The sequence below is a fragment of the Nothoprocta perdicaria genome, unplaced genomic scaffold (assembly GCF_003342845.1).
Source record: "Nothoprocta perdicaria isolate Ctin4 unplaced genomic scaffold, notPer1 scaffold_124, whole genome shotgun sequence".
Lineage (NCBI taxonomy): Eukaryota > Metazoa > Chordata > Aves > Tinamiformes > Tinamidae > Nothoprocta > Nothoprocta perdicaria.
The window spans coordinates 1,174,940-1,189,074 of NW_020454361.1; the positions used below are offsets into that span (position 1 = coordinate 1,174,940).

Here is a 14,135-nt window from a genome sequence, read left to right on the forward strand (position 1 = left end):
GCACAGGTTAAAGATGCACGAACAAAGCGTGAGGATCTGCAAATTATCAATAGTCTTAACTTGACCAGAAAAGTTTAAGCGCTGACAGGAAAGAGACCGAGATCATATACAGAGTTCATATATTTGTTACGGCTTCATCTTCCTTCCTCCCCCCATCTTGGAGGAAATCACAGAGAAATTCTGGGGGAAATCAGAGAAATTTAGTCCTTTTGGGACAGACCCCTGTGCTCCAGGAAATGTTCTTGCTCTGTATTTACTGAGTGCTCATCACCATGGTTTCTGAGCACAATGAGGCTCTATCGCCCTTAATACATCTGCTTTTCTGAGAATTCCTGGACTTTGGGGAATTGCCTGTGGCCTGCACAAAGGAACCAATTGTTCCAGGGCTCTGGAATCAGATGGATGTATCTTCTCTTTTAGTCCAGGAGGAAGCAAGCAGGAAAAGTTGCTATTGTGATCTGTATGTGCATATATATCTATATATGTATGTATATAAAGTCCTGCTGTATCTTCAGCACCAAGGAGCCACCTCCTTGGCACATGATTCCCAAAGCTGCAGGTAAGGACAGGCAGCCTCCTGCCAGCCCAGGGAAGGGAATTTAATTTTCATTTCAACCAAGCAAAGCCCAACATTTGCAGCCCTAAACCCAATGAGTTCTCATCAAGGACTTTCCTCGGCAGGAAGGACTGCCAAAGTAGTAGGAACCAAATTGTTGTCAGCTTCAGGACAGCCATCTGCTCAGCCTCTTGCCGCTGCCCTGCTCCCAATCAAAGGCTGGGTAACAAGCATTTATGTTTCTCACCAAGCTCAATATGAAAAAAGCGAGGAAGGGGAAAAAAAAAAAAATCAAACCAAAAAGCAAAAACCAAACAGACCAGGAAAGCAGCCCTGCAGGGATCTAACTGGGAACAGAGATGAAAGTAGGAGAAAAAGCAACTCGKTTTTTTTAAAACAGTGTTTTTTAAAGAGCCCTATTGACATCTGCTTTGTAAATGTTCTGTTATTATTTATAACCTCAAGAGCACGGAATTGTCTCTGCAGTTACAACCATGCTACTCCCACATTTTGGCTTTGCTAGCAAAGACCCAGCAGCATTTTTACTGGTGCTCTGGGAATAGAGATCTAACATTTCGTACACAGTTTATTTAAAAGTGGACTAATTTAACATTCTTGACGGTTCCTTTTAGCACAACTGTTGCTAATTACCAGCTCCGGAATGATTTGTTAATCTGGGAGCTCAAGTGGTTCCACAGCAGCATAAATACACCAAGACCAACGGAGGGAGGGAGGGAGGAGATGCCTTGGAGGACGACGGGTTTTAGTGACCTAAAACAAACTATGCGACAGGTGGAGTCGGTAACGCACAGGATAAATGAGAGTAATTCTGCTCCCTGAAAAGGAGGAAAAAATAGTTAAAATAGTTCTAAAAAAAATGTAAAAAAGTCTTAAGAAAGTTTTATAATGGCTTCTTCCCATTCCGGTCTGTTTTCATGGGCAAAGACTCAAAAGTAATGTTTTTTTGACAGAAAAAAAGAACTTTTAGGAAAAGAAGCTCGTTATCTCTGACACGTAGAAACCAGCTCGCCCATCGTGCCYGGTCCTGGTGGAAGGGCCTCGGAGAGCCAAGGCCTCGCGCACGCTCATTCCGGGGTGAAATGACTTGGAGGTTTGTGAAAGTAATTTCAGACACATGTTAGCGACGCCCCAAGAGGAAAGCACATCTTCTTCCTGCTGGGAATTTATGGGTCATCCACTTTCCTCTTCAGGAGGCCCTTTGGAGACCAAAGATTTGTCCAATTTTCCCATTACCAGAGTCCTGAAGAGCGTTACCAGTGCCACGGCATGAGGTTTGTTTGTTTGTTTTAATGATTCAATGGGCCTCTCTCACAACAAGATCCCTGCACCCATGCCCAAAGCAAACAGCCGGTCACACAGCAAGGAAAGGTTTGGGGTTTTCTTCTCCTTTCTTGATTTAACTCTAATTACAAAGCCAAGGTCCACAGTGCAAACCTACACGTGCTCCTAGGTAGGGCTCTGCCTGGTAACTCCCGCGGCCATAGGATGGTGTAGGGGAACAAATCTGGGATTCTGCATATTTTTTCCACACTATGTGATCTTGCTCTTCCTTATTTTTTAAAAAGCAAAATAAAAAATGTGCACCCTTATAATGCAAGTTTTTTCTCCAGGCTGTTTTGAAGAGCAAGCCAGTGCTTGCAACCATGAACCATCCCATTCATGTCCCTTGGAAACCRACCTGTCACTGGGGCAATTTTGCACATCCCCTTCACCTAGAGCGACCAAGAGCCTCGTTTCCAGGACATGCAGCTGGGGCCAACGTGCTGCATTTCAGGATCTATTTCCCTTTTCTGCATTCAGGGAACATACAGCAGAATTTGGCACAGGGCTGCACATTGCTGCAGCGCTGCAGAGGAATTACAAGCTCCCATTTAGCAGCCAGGATGAGGAGAAGAGCAGTCTCTACAGCTGGCCAACTTTCAGCAGCTCTTTCTCACAATAATGCAAATCTCAGCACATCTGCCGCTATAACACCAGTATTTAGCCCGGCGGACGGGACCGATTCTCTCAGACATCTGCCTGCTGCACCAGATTTAAGCCGCTCACACACAGCAGCAAGTTGCTACTTATACAACCGCCTTGCAAAGACACTGGAAGAGACTTCAAGGAGTCAGCGCAAGAGGATCTGGAACCTGACTGCGAGTCGTCTGAGCACCAGCCTCCAACTGCTTCTACGAACCAYGGACCACATTTAGCTGGAATCACTCAGGGCGTCTGTACCAAATGCATCATACTTGTCAACATTTCGGAGGGGAGGAATCCTGGGAGCTTCGTGAAGCTATTTCTTGGAGCGCCGCCACGGTGAGACATTTTCCACTGTGAAACTGTGGTGTTTTCAGGGAACAGGGGAAGCTCGGGAAGCCAGGAATGCTGAAGAGGAAAAGCAATGATAGCGAGCGAGATTGTAAGTGCAGTTGGGGCTTGACAAGCCTGGGGAGCAYGAGGCCATACACAGACCATGATTTAACTGTGTCGTTCCCTCCCTCCCATCCTAGATGATGCCACGTGGAAGGCAGGTCCTCTTCTTGCCAAGGCCAATGTGAACCAAGGCGCAACATGGGCACGTTCTTGGGGCTCCCACCTCCAATTTTCCTGGTTGAACTTACCGGAGGGCCGACTTAAGCAAGCGTCTTTAATTATTTTTAAATTGTTCCAATGCATCTCTTACACCCAACTCCGTTTGCTTAAGATAGCAGTTTCTGCTGTCAGGGGAAACATCAGCCGTAGCAGGAGTTTCATTGAAAGACTTGAAGAAATTGCAGTCACCGAGTGCTGAGCAAGAGATGCCTCCACGTGTGGTTTCGAGTCAAAATGAGCAGCCTATAAAGCGAAGTCTTGTCCACCTCCTGGGCCTCTCCTGCCCACATCGCTGCTTATTCCTGGGTGCCCAAGGAGAAACTTCATTTCTCATTCCGTTTTATGCCTGTTCCAGCTCATTTCTAAYTATGTCCCATCCACCTCTGCACTGTTTTACATACAGAGAAGGTTCCAGAACTCCACTGAGTTTCTCAAGCAATGTGAATTTGCAACCAGTTAACAACTCAATCTCCTTTTCCTCCCCACACAAGAGCAGACCCATGCTTTTCTAGGTAGCAAGCTCTCCCAAGGACTCTACAGAGAAACCCATCTCCACATCTCAATTTCCAAACTGCAGAATCATTAAAGGACATTTGAAATTCAATTATTACTGTAAAAGAGSCAGGATTTAGGAATAGGCAGGAACAGACAATTTGGACAAAACTCATTTTCAGTTTTAAAATACTCTTCAAAAATTCAAGAGTTTCTGGGAACAGCTGCCATGCGAAGGACCAAGCTTTGGCCTCCAGGATGCAAGTGCTGAGACCTCAGGAGGAGGACGGTGCCCAGAGCGTTGGACGCCCAGCGGTCCCAGGACGTGCCCTGGCTGCCCACGTGTAGCTCCCTGCAGCCCYGGAGCTCATCCCCGTGCTGCACGACGGCTTCCAAACCAAGAAACCCAACTTCACGCTGCGCCCTTGCCACCACGAATGACAGCAACGAGGTCCCTCTCCTGCTGCTTCTGGCAGACRCTTCTCTGTCTCCAGCTTTCCTGGCCCATCTCTCACATTTCTCACACACATGCAGACCTCGGGATCCCTCTGGAGAGCTGCTCCTGCAGGCAGAGCATCAGCAACCCCCAGCCTTCCCAACGGACCTCCTGSAGTTTCTGCACTATGAAGCAGTCAATGACCCACCAAGCCCGGCCCCTGCTTCCAGGTGAGCCCCTGTGCACCCATCTGAGATGGCCTCCACCCAACAGACACTTCCAAATTCCAGAATAAAGAACCAGCCCATGCGTAAAAACAGAAAATATCAAGAAAAAGCAACTCCAAGTCCCAGACAGTAACAAGGTGCATTACAGCTGCACCAAGATCCAGCCCATCAGGGACTGCACCCAACACCTGTGCCCCCAGGAAGCTCCACATGCCTGCGGGTTGAGCACAAATCCTAATTTTTATACATTTCACAGATAAATATTTCACCTTTTGGGTACTTTTTCACTCTCTTAATACAAGCTCTATGCAACAATACACCCCTTAATATGGGGTTTGAATCCACCGCGACCCTCCAGCACCGAGGTGGCCGGTGTGCTCGACGTTTTGTAATGCAGACGTGCTCACAGCTCATTTCTAAAACTACTCAGAAAAGCCAATTCGCTATTTGAATCCAAGACAGATGCACAGAACAAAAATACAGGTATAAATGCACAAGTGACAACCTTGAACGAGTTTAGAGCCTCTCTAACAGGGAAGAGCCAAAGACAAGATTACCAAGCAACATTGAGTAAGCTTATTAGAAAATATTAGCACTACTGGAATTAATAATCTGGAAGAAAACCAAGGTTAGAAAGAAGCCCTTATAAGGCACTGATGCCACTTTTTTTCAACACAAACACAATTCTGTATTAACCACATTGAGAAAAATTGTCAATCTTCTGTGAAAAGAGCAAACGGGGCAGGAACAAGCAGAGCCGGGCACTCACCATCGGGCCCTTCGCTACCTTTACTCCTTTTATTTCGGCGGACACGTCTGCCTTCCTCTCCAACGTGCAGCTTTTCCTCGGGATGGAAGAAGTTCAGCAAGGCCAGCTGCAAGAACAAGAACAAGTTTAAGCATCCTTGGAAGCAAAGAGGCTCCGCAGCACAGCCGCCAGCTCCTTCCAAATGCAACAGCCCCTTAAACCACCCGGGAAGGCTCAGGGGAGGTGCTGGGGACCATAACGTTGAGGATATTTAGATATGCAGTTCAAAGCAGTGGATAAAGTCGGGAATTTCGTGCAAGAGCTGCTACATCTTCCCAGCCTGCAGCAGGATTTTGCATTTCTGCAAGGGAACAGTCCCTGTGGGCTGCTCTGTACCGAAAACATTAATTTTCTGCCATTCTCCTCAGAGCARCATCCAGCTTCCCGCGCTGAACACAAGTCGCCTTGGAAGTATTCTCGAACTTCTGAAGATGTGATTGCAATGATGAATGCAATTCAGAAAAGCAGCAGCACATGTCAACTCTGAGCAAAAACAGGGCCCCTTCCCATAGGGCAGCACCCAGCCTAAAGGTCTCAAAATGGAGAAACAGAGGAGAAAAAGAGGAGAAAAAGACAAATGGGACCTCGAGGCAGGAGCAGGGGTTGCAAAGAGGGAGCGGGGCAGCCGCCCCTCGGGGGTTACGTGGGCTCGGAGTGGCCGCTGGCTGCGAGGATGCTCTGCCCTGGGAGCCTCCTTAGCTGCCGAGATCCAAAGGTCTCCGGGGACCTTTAAATCCAACCCAGGATCCACGTAAATTAATATGTTCAACCTAGGGCGAGTACATCTTTGCAACGTGATTTTTACCAAGAAATAAAAAATTCCCAGCTCCACTGGAAACCAAGGAAATGTATTTCAGCAGGCTCAAACAGCATGAAAACGAGAGGTGAAAAAACCTGCCGCGATGGACGCAATTAGGTGCAAAGGGCAGGTTCTTCCTCAGGCAGGATGCTCTGCAGGAGGAACTAAAACTCTCCCGAAGCAGAGCGGGTGCAGGCAGGAGCCCAAGCCAAGGCTGGGGACGCCCCAAGCTGCAGCGGGGGGCAGCCCGGCCGCGTGCGACCGCACGTGCCCMTTGGAAAGCACCTCCCGGGTGTTCTTACAGTGTGACTCGAAGCCTGTGCGTTATGTTAAAAGCAACCCCCCGGATTCACACGCTGTATTCCTGCAGCTCGTACTCCTCCCGTCTAATCAATAACGCGCACGCTGGCCCAGGCAGCTTCACATCCGAGCAAGAAAGCGTCCCGCTCCCCCAGCGCACAACACTGCAAAGACCCAGAGAACAAGCGCGAAGCGCCGCTGCTTAACGGTATTGYTGAAGTCAAATGCCCTCCTTCATTTGCAGTGTTGGAGCTTATTGGCGTGAGAGGACTAATAACGCAGCTCAGCCCTCGGGAGCCGTGGGGCTGTCCCGGCGCGCTGCAGCCCGGCGCCCGCGCAGCAGCACCAAATTCWGCATCAGCCCCGTTGTCCTCCAGCAGAAACACGCCCGGCGCGTCACGCGGCGCAAAACCCAAAGACAGAGTTTATTTCCAAGCTGACTAGAAAAGTTCTGCGGGTAGCTTTGYTTCGTTGAAAAGGAAAGGGAAAGGAAAAAAAAAAAACATTCAATATTTTTAGTTCTTGCTTTTGTCATTGTTACTTTTCGTTATAAAAACGCAAGAAGTGAAAGAGCAAACAAGCCACATTTCAGCGAGGTGAAACACCAGAATCCACCCGAGGAGCCGGGTTTGCGAGAGCTGCCGCTGCTCTAATGAGGAACCCTGGTGACGCACCACGTGCCGAGAGGTAAAATGGGGCCAGAGGAGCAAACGAGAAAGGGAAGGAGAACAAAACCACAATTTCTCGATGCTCTGGGTCCCAAACCGTGCCTTGCACCTCCCCATCTTCTCTTCCCAGGGCAGCTRCTCCCTGCGCTCCCTTCCCAGGCCCTGGGAACAGGTTCCGCTCGGAGCCTCCGCGTCCCCCGGCCCTCGTTGCCCCCAGCCCTCCGTCCTGCCCRGTGCTCTGGGGACAACTGCTCACCCCGGAGCCCCTGCTCCTGGTGGCACCAACATCTGCTTTGTATTGACAGCAAAAACAAATCCCCCCTGTTCCAACCTGCACGCAACGATCCCAGCTGCAGCTTTCAGGATGCTGCAGGACTCTTCCAGTGATTTTTATTCTTTATCCCGCAACACCTGCAGGTAAAGGGGATTCTGCTGCCTCTGTTTCCTTCATGGGAATGAAGGCACCGGCTGCTGCAATGCTCGGGAGACCCGGCCCTCGGGAAAGCCTTGGGAAAACCCCCCCGGCCGGGCAGGAGGGCTGGACGGGGCGGTCCGTGCCGCCGGGCGCTGCAGCTACAGCGCTTACCTGCTGCTCCTCTGCAGTGCTTCACAGGTACCAAATTCCAGAGGCAGATGGAAGAAAAATCATTTTAAGGTTGCACAGTGATTAATTAAACCATTTCTTAAAAATTAAAACAATTAACAAATCAAATCAAATTTAAACTAAAAAAAACACTATTCCAGCTGTCCAGCTCATGACACTGAACGTCCCTGCGCAGTCTGCAGAGCCTCATAGCCCACCACAAGCAACACGGGACCATCACGTGTCTGCTTCAGACCTGGAGGTCCTGGACCACTAATGCAGAGAACCCGCTGCTTCTGCACGTGCCGCCACCTCGGATGGACGTGCAGCGCTCCAGGGAGCTACATTCCCGCCACGAGCTCACTCCTGCTTCCAAGCACGGCTGCTTGTGCTCCACGAACACCAGCAAYGTGGGCAGTGGGACGGGGCATCGCGGATGTCCTGCCCACGGCCTCAATCTGACAAGAAAACAACATAATCCTAAGCGTAGAAGACTGCACTTTGGTTTCCAAGGCTGCTGGCTGAAATGCCTGTCTCCAGACACTCCTCTGTGGAGCCCTTTTGGCCTGTATTTTAGTTGCTGACTCCAAAGCAAAAGCTTCCCTCATGGGTACTACGCTGCGAATGCTCCAACTAGATGCAAATACTACATGGCATATAGAGCAATGGTTCAGTTCTTCCATTTATTTCACCTGTTGGCACTGAAAGAGCTAAAAACACAACCCAGATGTTAGGTAGAACAAGGTCAAAGTGAAGTTGAACACCATACACAGGGACACCTGCACTAAATATTTCAATGGTAGCAAGACCGAGAGATTCCTGCTTCAGATTTCCAGATCCTGGATCTATGCCTTGGACCTGCCCTAAGTTCTGGGAATACACTGGTTAAACTGCTGAAAAGAATCAATATCAGTTTAAGGTAAGGAGCCTAAATCAGTTCCTTTCGCTTCCCAAGGAAGCTGGACTTAGCTGTGAAGCAGAGCCAGACAAAGATCTGCTGCCTATTACCACCAATTCTCAGTTTTTCACATTTTAATTAGCCTTCACGGTCTTTTTCAATCCCATTTTCAGCCAGCTGGGCTGCTCCCCCCTCCATATGTAGGTCACAGCTTCTTCTCTTCCATACCCATGGCAATCCCTCGCCTGTTTTCACGTTCCGTGTTATCCCGGGCCTTGTGCACCGCTCTGCAGCGCTGAGCACGCTCGCTGCGGAGGGGAGCACCGTGAGATCAAGTGTCTGTTTTAGCCCCTCTGCTGTTTCTSCATTCACCTTGCAAAGTTCTACCTGCAAAACCCACTACACGAGCTGCTGCATTAGCTACTGGATTTGGATTTTCTCATTAAGACCATCCCTGAAGTAGGAAGTTACAGGGAACATTCGCCCAGTGCAGGAAAGTCYGAGATCTTGAGTCCTTCTCCTTAATTCTGCCCTTGATAGAGACCCCCGTAACCCTCCTGCTCCCTAAACCTGCTGTTCCCTGTGAGCATCGCAGCTCCCGGCCGGCTCAGGAGCCCCAGGAGCTCGTGTCCCGTCACTGCAGCCTGGCCCGTGTCCCAAAGCGCCCATCCTGTCCCGTGTCCCAAAGCGCCCATCCTGTCCCGTCCTGCGTGACCACGAGGGTCAGCTTGGATTCATTTTTATGAGATTTCAATGGAAGGAGGAAAATGGGAGAGAGATAAGGAGCGATTCAGATAGTCCAAATGATACTCTTAGCACTATCTAAACAAATTATTGCCCGTGCATTTCAAGTAGTCTTCATATTGAAGTTTTCTCAGCAAAATAACCGGGAAAACAGGAGTAAATTACAGATAGCAACATCCTCTGTTCATTTTCCACTCCCGATTCCCTTGGTGCAGTGACTCGAGCAGCGGGGCAGGGTAGCAAGTGCCCGTGCGGTTCGTGTGGAGCGGGCTGAGGCCGGAGCAGCTCYGCAGCTCGCAGCCCAGCCGCGCTGCTGCGGCCTCAGGGTCAGGCTGGGGGGCTCTGCTGCCACCCCCATAGCTGCAAGGACCCACCGCACTGCAGCAGGGGACAGATGCTGCCAGTTGAGCCCTATAAAATTATCAGCTTCAAATAAGTGATGTCCTGTTAATGAGATCCACTGATGAGTGCCGAAAGAGCCCGATCTCACAGCAGGGCGGCCGAGCCGTGCGCTCCGCGAAGCCAGATCCCAGCGACACGACCCTCCTGACGCTGCCTCGGCCCGGGTTCCTGCTGGCCTCCCCGGAGCCGGGAAACGCCGCCTGCAGCGCGCGGCCCCGGGGACACCGGCCCACGCTGCCCAAGCCACCGGGGCTGCAGCCCCCCAGAGCTCATCCCCCTGCACAAACAGGAACGGCATGGGAAYGGGGAGCCGCAGCAAACGCGCCCTTGGGCCTCCCCTCTGGAAAGCGGACGGAGCCAAGASCGCGCTCAGCACATGGCACCTGGGAAACGGATTATTTTGTCTCCAGATAAAGACAGCGCTTGCCAGGGACTGCAGTCAATCTGCTGTTTATTTTCCTCCCGCTTTGGTTTCCCCCGGCTGCCTCAGCGGAGCTGGCAGCGGACGCTTCCTCTGGACGTCGCGGACGCCCTTGGACACCTCTCCCACACTCCCCGGCAGCCCCGGCACACGCTGCTCGTGCCAAAACCACAAGCACGAGGGGGAGAAGAGACAGCAAAACCCGCCGGTGTTTCACATATGGCTTCCTAAGGCAGCCCCGCTCRCGCCGGCACCGTTTGGGCCAGGCCAGATGGGCCATCCCAGTGTCCTTGCAAATGCACCAGTCTGCTCTAACCAGCAGGCAAGACCAGACAGCGACCTGAACCCTCAGGCTACTGCAAAGCTCCTGGAGAAGCAGCGGATGCAACAGATGCAGGAGATGCAGAACGTCACGGCAGATGCAACAGATGCAGACGGTCTCGGTGGGAAAGCTGCAGGCTGCGTGGTGCCGCTCGCATGCGCCGCTGCCCAAAGTGGCGCAATTCGGTGCACAGGGCCCCGGCCAGCACAAATTAGCTGTGCACCAAGGGAGATGCTGGACAAGCCCCCGAAATTGCATTCATTTTGCTGCTCATGGCACAACCCACCTTATCCCGCCACTCTACAGCTCTGCACGGCTGCCTTGCGCCGGTGCCGGAGCTGCCACGCGGCCCCATGACCAGAATCACCCCCAGGTCCCTGCACACAACAGCCAGCGCTGCTGGTGACAGGGGACAGGGCACCGAAGCGCCCGCCGGCCTGACGGGCGGCCAGCGAGCTGCAGCTCGGCCAGGACGGCAGCCACGCTTTGCAGCTAAGCCCTGTCTTTTTAGCACGTGAACCTGGCGATAACTTTGTGCCTTTGCTTATGAGCAAAACACAGCAACGCACGAACGGAGAGGTGATATCACACTCTGATAAATACACACCTATAACACTGATAAATGCACGCATGTATCGTACTGTACATCCTAGCCGCACCCTTTGCGCGAGCCCAGCTTTTCCATTTGCAACCCTGACGTGCTGAGACGGCGAGCACGTCCCCCGAGCAGGCGGGATCAGCRGCAGCGCTGCCGGAGCGGCGGCCGGCAGGGATTTCACGACAGGAGGGCGCGCGGGGCGGCCGGCACGGCCAGATGTTTCCAGGGCGCGGGCCAGGCCAGCTGGCGCCCAGCTGCGCCGCTCCGAGCGCTGCCCGGCGCCCCACGCTCCGCTCACCGCTTCTGCGCCTGCAGCAACCTCGCTGTATGCGCCTTCCTGGCTGTCAGGACRCGTCAAAAATACAGAGACTGAATCCTGAGTTTGAATCCACTGGTCTGGCACTTTGGTCGCCGTTTTCTCCTTTGCAGAGATATGGCAGAGCGAGGCACAGCAAGATCAACTGACGTTTTGAAGGTTAAAAAAAAAAAAAAGTCATGCAAAAAAACAAAGTATGATTTTTTTCCATAAACCATTCTGCTCCTTCCAAATTCCTAAAAGCTTGTTTAATCATTCTAAGATTTGCAAGCTGGTCTTTTAAGTCTTTCTGAAACACTGCTTAACCCAGTTTATTTCCAATCATTTAAGTTCAATTATAAGTGTATGCATAAAACAACACAGCTATTCCTTACCTGATTCTCTGAAACAGACCCCACTGATTCCTATCTCTTCACAGGGAAATACAATATTGCCTGGGGTTTTTGTTTGTTTGTTTTTCCCAACCATTCATTTTATCATTATCCTTCTCTCCTCCTACCTTTTCTTTCTTGCTTAGCCTCTTCCTACACTCACGTATTCCACCTGCTTTCCCTCCCCAACAGCTTCCAGCCTTTCCATGTATTAACTTTTAATCATTTTGATTCTGCTGCGTTGTCACTTAGGTCTCCACAGCCACCTTCAACAAGGCCATAGAGTAAATCCGCTTTGGAAGGCGCTCCCCAACCCTCGCTCTTCTAGGACACAGGAGAAACCCTGAGCGATGACCTAAGCGCGAGAGGGGCAGCTGGTGCCAGCAGTTCGGATTCACAGAGCCCCAGAAGGGCTGAGGTTGAAGGGACCTCTTGGGATCATCCAGTCCAACTCCCTGCTCCAGCAGGGACACACGGGGCACCCAGTCGCATCCAGGCGGCTTGGGAAGATCTCCAGAGCAGGAGCCTCCCCAGCCTCCCTGGGCAGCCTGGGCCAAAAATGTATTCAAGTCATAGAAAAAAGTAAGCGTTGAATGGAAACCCTCCCTGCACCCAGTTCTAATGACTAAAGTCAAGCACAAAAGCTGGGCCTTGGGTAGTTATAAACCACAGCTGGACCACTAGGAAACTCAGTGCCTCTATGAAAYGTGGTCAAGCGGTTTGGAAGCTCCCAGAGATGCGGACAGAAGACTCAGAGTTCTTGCAGCTCTATTAAAGGTTTGCAAAGGTCTGTACTCACATTCAGTTCTGTCCCTCCTCAGCCCTTCCGCACAGAGGGAACAATTTGGTTTATTAGCCGGCTGAGAAGCTGCGCCGTGACGCGCAGAGGCACAGCTAATAGGAGCAGCATGAGAAACGAGCCGCTTCTGCTAGCTCGTATTGTCCTTCCTTAAAACCAAAACAAAATGAAAACAAGTAGCAAACCAAGAAACTTATAAAGCAGCCCTATAAAATGCATTATTCAGACTCTCACAAATGTTTAAATGATGGAAATCAGTTTGATGCCCAGGCTGCTATTTCTCGGGAACCTCACTGCTGTTCAGCCAGTGTTACCTCAACCTGCCCGTTACCTTTTGTGATGGCTCCAGCAGCTGGAAGCCAGGACAGCACAAGCCAGTTCCCCCAACTTAATTATTAACATTAATTAACAGAATCCATTGACCTTTCATAGGATGTTTTGAAGCCGGACTGTCTGCGCTGCCCCAGGCCAGTCTGTTGCCTTGTACTTTTCAATTCAAGGAATCCCTGAGTATTTCCAGCCACTTCTCTCAATTATCCCAACTTTGAGCAAGGAGAAGAAAAAAAAATAAGCGTCCTGTATTAGAAAATGATGTTTTGAGGATTGGTTCATCTGAACTTGTAATGAATGAGAAGTCCTGGACAAAGACGGGGGTTGAGCTTTTTAATTAAAGCTCCTTTACTATTGATGCGGATCTGGGGCATCCGGTCTGCTCCCCAGTCCTCATCTTCCTCGTGAGTATCTTCCTCCCCATAGAGCAGCGCAACTCACCTTCCAACCAGGCAGCTCCTCAGGAAAGGCACTCGAGTGGCGGCCAGGGCAAATRTTTACCCCAGCTGGGGTTACCCTTTCTAAACCGGGCAGTGCGGGCGACACCGCCACGCCGTGCTGGGAGAGCGGGCGCTGCAAGGAGGAGAACGCGGCTCCGGGGGAGCCCTTCCAAAGATCGGGAGGAGGGAAAAGGAGGGGGCAGGCTAGGCTTCCCCTTCCCTATTAATGGTCTCCAAAGCCCAGACGAGGTCAAACGTTCCCAGGTGAGCAGGAGCAAGCCGGGAGGGTCTGCAGGTGTGTGCGCAGCCTGGGTGGCCTTTGCAAGGAGAGGGAAGGAAGCCCCTGGGAACTGCTGGAGCTGAGGGAAAGGAGAGAGAAAGGGAGAAACGGCGTCGGAAAGGAAACCTGCAGCAGCCCAGCAGCACGAATGGACAGTTCAAAACAGCGTCAGCTAAAGCAGTTAAGAAACCAGTTATGCTCCAACTGAAAGCATAAGTCGCCCTGCACCCCTGAGCGTGCCACCTGCCAGGACACCGCGTCTTCTCTTAGCAAAAGAGCGTGGATTTCCGACGCGGCTGCTTTTGTGCAGACCTGACATCGAGCGGCGTGTGCCAACACTGACCTGTTCCGTGGAGGTTTATCATCCCATGCACGTGCGCTAAGTGGCTCTGTCAGACACCCGGGGGTTGACAAACGCCACTGTGCAGAATCAGGCGCGACGGGAGCAGGACGAGGCCGGGCTGCCGAGCGGCGGCACGCAGCGAGCCGGCTCCGTCCCGCACAGCGCGCCGGGCAGCACGGACAAGCCAACACCGGCTAAAGCACCGCAACAACCGGCGGCTACGGCTGCTGGGATGGCGGACACGCACAGACGCTCATCAAATCGCACCCGCTTGATTTTAGCAACTTCAGCCAAAAAACACTTCTTATACCCAGAGCACTGACCAAGTGAAAGCAGGGGAAGGTGCATTTAAAATTCGTTTAAAACCTTTTTAAAGAAAACATACATATGGGTCTGAAATGTAT

The 14,135-nt window shown here is 51.4% G+C and overlaps 1 protein-coding gene across 1 annotated transcript in view; it reads right to left on the reverse strand.

Moving 5' to 3' along the window:
* The window catches only part of EDA (ectodysplasin A), a gene marked incomplete at its 5' end in the record, with an annotated part of 33,990 nt that extends 22,681 nt beyond the window's left edge, over positions 1-11,309 (reverse strand). The window contains 2 exons of the mRNA XM_026054640.1: positions 5,079-5,184; positions 11,151-11,309. Of these exons, the coding sequence (XP_025910425.1) occupies positions 5,079-5,184; positions 11,151-11,309 (265 nt within the window). The remainder of the gene's footprint in view (positions 1-5,078; positions 5,185-11,150) is intronic.
* Positions 11,310-14,135: the final 2,826 nt, after the last annotated feature.